Source organism: Syngnathus floridae, chromosome 19 (genome assembly GCF_059516105.1).
Source record: "Syngnathus floridae isolate MCC-2025c chromosome 19, RoL_Sflo_1.0, whole genome shotgun sequence".
NCBI lineage: Eukaryota > Metazoa > Chordata > Actinopteri > Syngnathiformes > Syngnathidae > Syngnathus > Syngnathus floridae.
This window is the reverse complement of record NC_142431.1, coordinates 4,614,003-4,625,284: the sequence shown is the minus strand read 5'-3', so window position 1 is coordinate 4,625,284 and position 11,282 is coordinate 4,614,003. Positions and strand designations below refer to the sequence as shown.

At 38.7% G+C, this 11,282-nt stretch overlaps 1 protein-coding gene across 3 annotated transcripts; it reads right to left on the bottom strand.

The window, feature by feature from the left end:
- Nucleotides 1-1,662: 1,662 nt before the first annotated feature.
- Nucleotides 1,663-11,025, bottom strand: znf395b (zinc finger protein 395b). Of its 3 annotated transcripts, none has more exons than XM_088360980.1 (10): nt 10,847-11,025; nt 7,778-7,938; nt 6,817-6,986; nt 6,632-6,744; nt 5,262-5,461; nt 5,077-5,177; nt 4,349-4,634; nt 4,115-4,192; nt 3,429-3,535; nt 1,663-2,671 (listed from the first exon to the last, which is right to left on the bottom strand). In XM_088360980.1, exons 2-10 carry the CDS (start codon nt 7,886-7,888, stop codon nt 2,560-2,562), a joined length of 1,278 nt encoding a protein of 425 aa, XP_088217106.1. In that variant the 5' UTR covers nt 7,889-7,938; nt 10,847-11,025; the 3' UTR covers nt 1,663-2,559. The 3 variants fall into 3 exon arrangements, with proteins under 3 accessions (XP_088217106.1, XP_088217104.1, XP_088217105.1); XM_088360978.1 differs by having other exon boundaries at nt 4,349-4,637; nt 10,847-11,023; XM_088360979.1 differs by lacking the exon at nt 10,847-11,025 and adding an exon at nt 10,055-10,120 and having other exon boundaries at nt 4,349-4,637.
- Nucleotides 11,026-11,282: the final 257 nt, after the last annotated feature.

The window sequence follows — 11,282 nt, the reverse complement described above, 5'->3', positions numbered from 1 at the left end:
TTGAATATATTTTTGTGTGTCGGTGCAATCAGAGACAGGCCAAATGAGATTGGAAAAACAAAGTGTGACTTTTGACTGCACTTTCTTGAAAAGTCATTTGCACTTTAGTTTAGAAAGCTTGACAGCCCAGCCAGCTCTCATTAGTTGTGTTGAATCCATTGAGATGTCTCGACTTGGAAGTTTAAAATTCTGGTGGTTCTCTTGGACTTCACGCTATTCCCAAACTACTGACGAGTGGAGTCAGTCTGTAATTCACAAGTGTCAAACTTGATTTTAGCAAGAGCCACGTAATTAAAGTTCCCCTCGGGGGGCGGGTCTAACCATGAAACCACATAAATGTATAATTGCTAGGAATGTATTATTAAATATAAAAAAAAATCACAGTCAGGTCCGGAGTGTAAGCCCGCCTTGATTTTAGAATCACAGTTCAGTTCACATTCGGTACAGTAAAGAAACAATATGCAATTGAAATTGCATATATTTCATGAAAACATGCAAATTTTGCGACATCTAAAATACATTTTAAATAATTTCCACGTGATGTAAACAGGGGCAACTAACAATTTGAACAGTGTGACTTAAAATCACCAAATAGTTATTGCAATTATTAAATTGCTTTTAACGTTTGTACCGGGAACCCTAGTAATGGCACCATTACATATTTCTATATTTTATGGTAAGCTTTTATGTGCCCTCACAAAATTACATTAATGCTATATGCTAATTGGACTTGCACAGATTTTCAATTGACAGTGTACAGTTAATTTTACCCCCTTTCTGACAACTCACCAAACTGCATCTATCAGTCCCAAAAAAAATGCTTTATGGTGCTCTGGAGCAATGACAGATGAAATAATACTGCCCTCTAGTGTCTGAGCACGATACATGCTAGCAACAACATGCAATAATGTGGATTTATTTTAATTTTATTATTTAAAGCAACCTCGGAATTCTCTTATTTGTGTAATTAGACTCAAATTACTTAGTTATCTCCTGAAACACCCCTCACAAAATGACCCTATGTTTTCAGCTATTGAATTTGGCCCAACTGCTAGTAATTGCCAAATTCCCAAAAATGAAATCACAGGTTTAACTTATTGTTATGTGGAATCTTGAAGAGAGGAGAGAATAGTTTGTATTGAGGTCAATGGAGCTAGAAATGGCCCCGGCCTGTCATTGGGTGTGTGGCACACCGTGGAAAGGCAAAGGAGTTTTAAATGACACTATATTAATGTATCGTTTATGAGCAGAGGGGAGAAATTAACAGTGCGTGCCAGCCATGGTCACTATTGTACAAAGTGGGAAAAAAAAAGTTGATTTCCCTTCACCCGCAGCCACATTCATTGTTTTACATCTTTATAGTGTATTTTCAGATGTAATGATGTCTGTACAGTGTGTGTGTGTGTATGTGTGTAGAGCGTGTTTGAGAAACATTGCACCTGCATGTGTGTATGTTTCTCTGCAGCCGCATCACATAATGACATTTGTGGATACGATGTAAATTTCAACAATTTTTAACATTTAAATCATTGTTGTAAGACTATATAAAAATGTGTATAGAAAATTAAGAATAAATTAGGATAAAGCGGTTCAGAAAATTCCATGGATGGGATAGTTTGTTATTTCTTTTGTGGATTGTCATGCAGAAAAGAAAACAATGTCTCAAATTCTCAGTGTTTTTATTTATTTATTTGTGTGACAACATACTGCATTTCCTTTTTCTTTCCTTATTTCCCTGTTATTGCTTTTACAAACTCTCATGATCACTCCAAACAACCATCAACAATGGTTATTTCCCACATATGGGCAGGAAGAGAATCCAAATTTTCATGGACTCAATCTGCTTAAGTGAAACCGAATATTTTGTAGCTTATTCCTGTGATTTTAGAATCCACCAAAGTGCTATAAACATGGAGAAGGGGGGGAAAAAAATGCATTTTAGTCTAACATTAAAAAAGGTACAAAATACTCGTACAGAGCTCAAAGCACACATTATACTGTAATATACATCATAAACCACTGGAAGAGGATTGGATTAAACAAACAAGCAATCTAAGCAGTCTAATACTGTACAGTAGGGTCACAAGGGTTGTAATTATATGACCTTTGGATAAAATAGGAGAGTAGTGCAGGCCGAGTACGTCACATGAACAACGCCAGTCAACAGTTAGCACCTTGGCAGACCGACAGGTAAAAACATACTTCATTACCCAAGGGGAACAATAAACAGACAAATAATAAAAGGCCGGAGAAATCGAAATCCATAATCGAGACCCTGATGAAATAGTTGCGGTCATTAATTTCCAAAGAAGCTCCTCTTCTGTAATTTATTTGTGGAATTCAACTTATAATGAACCGTCTGGTGTGATCTTCTGAAAAAGATTGTATTTACAAAAAAAAAAAAAACAACCACATCAACAAAACAAAAAAGATATAAAAGTAAAGTAACAAACATTTTCTCAATGGCTGTTATATACACTATATCCTCTTTTATGATAAAATTGTATTTTATCATCCACCCATCCATTCATCCACCCAGTCATTCATTCATTGTGCTGTTTAGTCAGGGAAACGCTGGCAGGCTTTTTTCCAGCGGCAGGCGGTGCACCACTGGTCCTTTCGCTCCACTCCGTATACCTTACGACATTTCTTGGCCTCTCCGCGACTTTTCCTGTTAATGAAACAAGAGCATTCATATAAAAATCATCATGCGAGTCGAAAGTGAGATTAAAATGAAAGAAAGTAACAGAAGATTAAAGTTGTACCTCGGGTTACAGCGATCAGGTTTGTAAAGTAAATTAAACTAATGGAAAATCAAAATAGACAAATCAAACAACCTGCACCAATTTGATGCATTTCTTATGTAGAATAGAAAAATCTGCCCATAAACACTAAAAGTAATATTATACTTTGGTCTATTGATTTTCACATCTGGTCTAATGAGTGAATATATTATCACATTTAAAAGCAAGCGCTGTGGTAAAAAATCATTTACGTGCATTTGCGTATTTTTATTTATATACAGTTGTAGTTATAGCTGCTGTTTAAAAAAAAAACATTTAACAAGGCTCCATTAAAAGGGTTGGGGCGCGTGTACAAAAGCAATAACTGCCTAGCAATAATGGGAATTTTAAATAGTTTATAAAGTCAGATGTGCTGTAGGGTATTTGCAGTTTGAATAGCACATCTCAAATTCAAGACACATCGATCGTCCTCTGGTGTGATGGCCATTTCATAAACTAAAAAAGCTTAATACATACCTTGTGGCTACCAAAAAGAAAATGGGTATTGACTTTTTTGTAGAGGCTATGTATGTTGTCATTTGGCGTGAGTGTTTGGACAGCGTAAGTATCGTTTCATTTTAAATGGCAGGCGAGATATGTCGATGGAGCGGTGGTGGACGTTAACAGAGATATGTGGCGTCTCACCTGAAGGAGCAGTGAGTGCGCGAGGGCGATGCGCTGATTGTCTGGAGCCTGTTCTGTTGCAGCCATTGCTCCCCGACGCTGACAGACCGACAGCGAGGTTTCGCCATCTAGAGAAGACGGAAAACAGAAGCAATCTTTAATAGATAATGAGGCAAGACCCTAGACTGTGTCTGTTGCATTTTTCAGAAGGCAACCACCCCCCCCCCACATTTGAGCAACTACCGTATTTTCCGGACTATAAGGCGCACCTTCAATGAATGGCCCATTTTAAAACTTTGTCCATATATAAGGCGCACCGGACTATAAGGCGCACCATTAATGCATCATGTCAGATTTTTCATCCAAATCAAATCATTCTCCATTTTATCTTTGTTATTTCAACTTCAGACGCAACAAATTACTTTATAATCACAAAATAATGATCCATAGTCTTTTTGATTCATGATTCATAGTCTTCAGCGGGCCACTTATGATTGATTGTATGACACAATTTTTTGGGCCAGTTTAAATTTAGAATTTGGTCCCTATATAAGGCGCACTGTCAGCTTTCGAGAAAATTTGAGGTTATTAGGTGCGCCTTATAGTCCGGAAATCTGTTTTCAACTGTGGGTCAACTACAAACCAGAAAAGCTACATTACTCTCTTTCATTATCTTTAGAAATAGAAAGGAAAGTTCCAAGACCCACCTGAGTGTTATGGCTGCCCGAGGCAACGGTGGGTGTGGTCAAAGTGAGGCATCCTGGACTTCTTGGGGCCACAGGTGCCTGAAAACAGTTTTTGTTTGATTAAACATAATCTGTAGTTTCAGTTATTTTTTTAAAAAGCTTTTTCGCTTATATTTTAATGCAATAACAAACTTTGATTTATTGCATTCGTTTTCACTAAGTATAATGTCATTGTATTGTGTCTTCTAAACTGACCTGATAAAGATGCTCTGAGTGGATCTGCCAGAAACTGCTGGGGGCTGACTGACTGAGCGGACTGGGCCTGCTCGTGCTCAAGCCAGAGCTGGAGTTGGACCTTGGCCTGTGTCCGGGAGGGATCTGAACTGCCAAACCAGTTGGTGAGCTGCATGAGACCCAGCTGAGAGGCGATGCTTGGCCCAGAGCCTGCTGGGCAGGAACTAGTGCAGTGCTGGTGTCCGCTGCCTCGCAGGATATCTTAGTGTAGTAGAAATCCTCTTCTCTCTGCGACTGATCTGACCCACTGCTATCAGGAAAAACAAATTTTTTTTTTTTTTTATGTTAGCCAAAAAAAGAAAAAAAATCACCATTGTGGCCCAGATATCAAATCTCAAAGAGTTTCATCAGGTTGAATTACTAAGTCCTCCACCATTTAAAATTTTTATTCCCTCTTGTTTTTTTAATGCTGTGTTCCAGCTCAGAAATAATCTTAAGAGCTCAACTCTTTTTTTATCAGTCTACAGTTGTGAGTTTGCCAAAGAGAAGCAAGTAGAGAATAAAAAGAAATAAATTAATGTCCTAATAAAAACAACGGCTGTACAGCATCCTTTATACGGGAGAAAAAAAACCCACATTATCCATCTTAACACAAAAAAGGAAACCAATTGTGTGACTTGAAATACTTTGAGGGGAAAACCAGACAGTTTCATACATAATGTATTAAACCAGAAAAGAAACAAAGTTACCCCAAATGCAGCACTCGGATGTGTCTTTTTATTCCGACGGAAGACGTTAGCACCTTGCCACAATTGGGCCACAGACACTTGTAGAAGCCTTTAAAAGAGTTCTGGAACAGAAAGCATGGAAATGTAAATTAAGTAAAGGTACAGGATAGCATCATATGCTAATTGAGATAAGTGCAAGTGCATACCTTTGGCTTTTTGGCATTAAGCTCCTCCCCCTGATCCAGCTCCATGTTCAAGCCCTCATCTGGGCTGCTATCCATCTCCGGGACGGATGGTGATGGGGATGGGCTCACATTGCCGTGATCCCAACTCCAGTAGCCGCTGCTGCCGCTGTCTGAAAGCTCACCGCCACCGCATTCCATGTCAACTGACGATGAGGGGCCAACTAGAAGAGGAAAAATTCACAATTTAGCTTACCGTATTTTCCGCACTATAAGGCGCACCGGATTATAAGGCGCACCTTCAATGAATGGCCCATTTTAAATCTTTGTCCATATATAAGGCGCACCGGATTATAAGCCGCACCTTCAATGAATGGCCCATTTTAAAACTTTGTCCATATATAAATCCATATATATGGACACGCCTGCTGTAGTGGCTCAATATTGGTCCATATATAAGGCGCACCTGATTATAAGGCACACTGTCGGCTTTTGAGAAAATTGGAGGTTTTTAGGTGCGCCTTATAGTGCAAAAAATATGGTAATATGGATGTAGAATACATCCCCCATGTTCAATTTGCGCTTGTGGAAATGCTCTTTCTTCTCTGCCCATCCTACAGAGAACAGCAGGTGTCCCACATGGGTGCCAAGGTTCTGATGTTCTTCTTTGTCCAAACAGATTCTATTTTTCTCTCTTTGGTCCCACACTGTTCCTTTATTTATTTATTATTTATTTACCACATAGCCAACATCTATTTTTACTTTAATAATATTTAAAGGGGACTTTTTTTTCCTCTCCAATATGTTCTATGCAGCTCCACTACTCTACAGTAAACGTTGGATTATGATTTTTATTGCATTTGTGGAATATAAATTAACTTTAGCCGTTATTGATCATTCCCTGAGCAACTGTGATTGTCATTTACAATTGACAACGAATGGCAAAATGGCCGCCCCCTGTGATGGTTAAAAACAAGTGTATTTTGCTGTTTAATTGATTATCCACAGTATTAATCAGAACACCATGTTTAGGCTAGTGGGGCCGCACTGAGGATATTATTAAAAATAATTTTTTAGACTTGACTTCCCCTTCGAACAGGGTCATAAACCTACGCTGAATTAATTTGATACAAATGTAGCAATAATTCAGCACAAAGTGAGTTAGTTAAACGCTTGAGCTTGCAGTAAGTAGCTGACTTTATATAGTCTATAAAACCATGCAAATTAGCTATTGTTCCACTCCAGATTTTTATAAATTATTAAAAGTAATGTCAACGTTTCCCAATTTGCGTGTTCTCCATGCATCCATCTTGCTTCCAAAACCAGCAAGTAAAGAATAGAAAATGAATCGATTGACATAAATTTCCAACTTTGAAAACTCAAATGACACAGACCTGTTCCAGTTTCTGTCTGTGGAGGACTCTGGACCACAGGGTTGCAAGACAGACTGGTCAGGACCATGGCCGCCATGATCTCATCCATCTCCACTGACTCTGGGCTACGGAAACTGGAGACAATAGACAGAGCTTAGGTTGCAGTCTGACTCTCACTCATTCTTGGAGTGCAACATATCTCTCACCTGTATGCAGGCTCTCTAGCTGATACCACGAGTGGGTCCATTGCAGGGGCCCTTGTTTGCAGGGGACCGGGCCCGATGCTCCAGCCTTTCTCCAGCTCATTCTGCAGTTGAACCGTCTTATTCTCATTTCTGTCCACAAATGGATCCTGGATGCAGTTCTGCGTGAAAATCTTCATAGGAGGTTCAAAGGTTAAATTCCAGATGAGCTATTGTTTTAATATTGATTCACTTTGAGTATGACGCATATATGCCAGCAGCGAAGCAAATTATTAAACTCGTCTATGAGCTGAGCCGTACACCGGTTATTTCAGTTAAGCTGATTACATAAACGTCAGAAGTGGAGTTTTGCTATAGCCACAAATAAAGCTGTTGAGAAAATATTTCCTGTCCATCTGTGGTGTCCTGCCTGCGGACAATATGGCTTACAATGGAGGCAGTATGAAAAGGGCAATGAGTGCCAACCTCTAACAGAAGACCTAGAAAGGATGATCCCATTTGTGTGGGATCACTTCCGTTCTGTACAAGAGGAATCATAACTGCCAATATAATGTCGTGAAGGCAATAAACAGAGAAAATTATTACTTGCACACTCTAATGAAAGCCAACCGCCAAATGTTAATTGATATACAAAAAAAACGTCAAAAAATTTTGATCTACTCCATGTTTTTTTTCAATGGACAGAAAATAGGTTTAATATAATTCATATCAGGGAAATACCCTTGCCTCAGTATTTCCCAAATTAAATTTTAATTTCAAAACACCTCGCTCAGAGATATATTTTCAAAAACAATCTGAAATGCTTTCGTTGGTTATTTAAATCTACACTTGATGGACGACGAGGCACACCAGACTCATTTATTTGCATACAAGCAATAAAAAAGTCATTTACCCATAATGTGTCCCATTTAACATTGTTTGTCATTAACTGAAATGGAAAACTGATCTCAATCTGTCTCCTCACCACATTGCTGTGCTGTATTTCAGGTCTACCCACGGCTTGCGAGTCCCGCAGTCCCGCTGGTGACCCGCCTGGCTCGGATTGGGCTCTGTCCTTGGATCTCATAGCTGCCATGGTGCTGCTGCTGTGCAGTGTGGGGACTCAGCAGTCAAGCACAAACGTCCCTGTGGGTAACAGAAAGCATGAGATAAGACGCAACTAAAATATTTCAAATTTAAAAATAAACAGATTTTTTTTCCACTTAATCCAATTACTTTGATTACTGACCACCTAAATATCCCTAAGTAGATTTCTTGAGGTTTTAAGACACAAGGGTCAAACTGACCCCAAAGAATAATGATTTACACAGAACATTGAAAATATCTCATCATCTTGATTTAATGTCTACACTGATGTCCCCGATTAATTTTGTAAAGCTCATTAACTATGAAGCCAAACAATTATGGCAATCATTTATTTATAGGCGTTAACGCTCCTGTTATGTTTCTCAACCAAGAGTCAGCGTCAGAAAACCCTCAAACATTATTTATACCTTATGATTAAGTCCATTATAAACAATTTAAATCAATATTTAGTGAATTACCTTTCACAGATCATGCTTCAATCAAAATGATTCAAAGCTTATTTACCATTTAAAAGATGAACGTTAAAATTGTTGTCATGTACAAAATATCTTAATGAATGATTACTTAGATTAAGCCAAGCAGACCAAGTTGCATACCTGAGAATTACTTTTAAAAAAGCCTTTATTATACATAAATATATGTAAATATGTATACATGAGCGCTTGACTCCTGTATTATTTATGTATGTGTGTGTAGTACACACAAAATTAAGATTTGAGAACTACATTCCTCAATTGCAAACGCAACTTGCCGCTTTTAATGCCCCTTTATCTAAATTTGCACACGAGTCTCTTGCTCGGGTGCTGATGGAACAATAAATTCACATCGATATTAAAAGAACGGAATGTGCAACGCTAAGTGAGATGTGTGTAATCATTAAGCAAAGTGACTTGCACCACCACCACACGCTTTGAACGTTAATACTGTACTTTTTTTTGTTTTATATGACTTATTGTCGGAGTTTTTCCTTTTTTTTTAATCCATACGGCTGTTAAGAATGCTCAAATGTAATTTATCTTAAGTGTATAGTTATTGTAGGTTTTATTATAGCAACAGGCTTGGATTTATTGAATTGATATTATTTTTTACAGTTTTTTTTGTGTCATGCGATATTTCACAATTCAGTGGTTGACTCAAGTTTCACTGCAAGCAACAAAACGCAGTAATGTAAAAAATAATGAGAAATTCGTGTGTAAAATTTACGGTGTGCTCTTTCTGGCTGAGCATATATTCACAAATATTTGGTAATAAAACATTGGTGGAAATACGGGCCTCATTGTCCTCAAAAACCCTCGGCAATGAATATGATTTTATTGGAATGATCTAAAAAATATTGTATTAAGTTTGGTCTGCTGAAGTTTATTGACCTAAACAATTGGCTGCTTTGGCCTTGTGAGATTTTCCAAAGCAGTCGTTCCATCAAAATTTTAACTTTATTGCAGGAATCTGAAGAAAACCACTATTCAGATGCCTTGGCCAAATGTAATAGCTTTGGGTAGTTCTTTCTCCAAATACGTGACAGACAGTATGATGAGTTTATGTCATCTGATGATTCATTATGACCTACCAGTGCAAGGGTAAAATGTAGCTAATGGTGCATTTACTAAAGTAGGAATAATCCATGGTAAATAAGAGCCATTTAAAACCAGTGACTTTCTTTTCTGTTTTGAATGGGTTGTTTTAACAACATGAGGGCTCAAATGCTTAATCTCTTTATTTTTATCACCACGTGACTAGTGGTGGTTGTTTACATTTACAAAGTACATTTTTTTTCCCAGCCGAATTTTTTTTTCATAGAACATGCTTCATCCCTCTATGATGCTATTACATAATCATGCTCCAAATCAACAAGAAACAACAAACAACGTGTATTTTAATTCATTTCTGACCAAGTTAATATTAATTCGTATGCCTGTTATTTTGAGCTCAACATGAAAATCAATAAAGTGGCAGTAATCTGCATTGCACCGTTTTATTATGCATTGCATGCACCTAATAGTCTCAAAGGAATTCTATGAGGAGAAAGCTAATATGGTCAGTCTACGTCATAGATCATGTTTCATCATCACTTGTCGATTCTATGAGTTTGTAATAAATTGTGACTCGAAAATCTACTGAATAACATGGAGAGATGTTACGCCTGTATACTTTCTACCTTTCAGGTCGAATTTCCCACCCTCTGTGAGGTCTTGAATGCAGCGTTAAACCCGAGCCTGCCAAGCCGTTCCACCAATCACATTCGATTTTGTGTAGTAAACAAGTGCCATAAATATGGGCGGGCACCTCCGCTGATTGGCTGGCAGCTCCTTTTTCGGCACACACCCCCTTTCTGACAACGTGTTCGGACACGAGTTTCGCCGGGAGGCGCTGTTTTGGACGACGGGGTAATGCCGAAAATAAATGTTTTTTTCACGCTAACACACTCATAAAAAGGGACGCATCACATCAGATCACCAGGGTGGCAAATAAATCATGAATAAAATGACAAAGCAAACGAGTGTGTGTCAATATTTTGACCGGAATGGGGTCAACGTCATCAGTCAAAAGCACGGTTATGCTGATCAAATGGGGCTGGAATTATAAATACGCAAGAAATGAGTTCAAAGAAAATGCACAAATATTATTATCGAAAAATGTGCATGTTTGTTTACATTCTGCGGCACCTTCGTCGCAGTTGCAAAAATTAGATCATAATGTCGAATGCAAGTTCAACTATCTGCAACCCTCCTTGTTTACATCGGTTGTTTTCTCGAGTCGACGCCTAATCGATGACTATACAATATTTAGCATTCGGCTAAGCAAAGTTGCACTACATCACTGATCTCCGCCGGGCGACGCAACCCCAACCCCCTCTCCGTCCACGCACTGCTTAAGCAAAACAATATTTGCATGCACTGCGTTCAGTCAACCGTATGCAGTGGGGAAAAAGAAACATTCTTGTACTTACGCGGTCGAACCGGACAGTAAAACCGTCCCTTTGTTGCTGAAGCGGCGATCGTCGCCTGTCCCACCGCTCGCCGGCCGTCAGAGTGCCGGGAGAAGGAAAGGAAGAAGGGGGTTGGTCTGTCGTGGTACGTGCGTCTACGTGTGTCTGATTGCTGGAGCAATGCCGGGCTGACAGCTGGCCACGCAGCCCTCATAGCAACATACAAAGTATGGCCGTGAGGGCTTAGCCGGCATCATTACATATCAGACATGATTTAATTCCGGACCTACAAACCATTATAATACTAATTGTTATTATCACCAGTACTATAGTAGTAATGGTAATTAAATTTCCATATTATTTACATTTACAAAAAGTGGTGTGCATGGTGTGGCTTGTGGGCCATTTGCAGCCAGTTGCAGTTTTTTGGGTGGCCCATGCATATTATAACTATAAA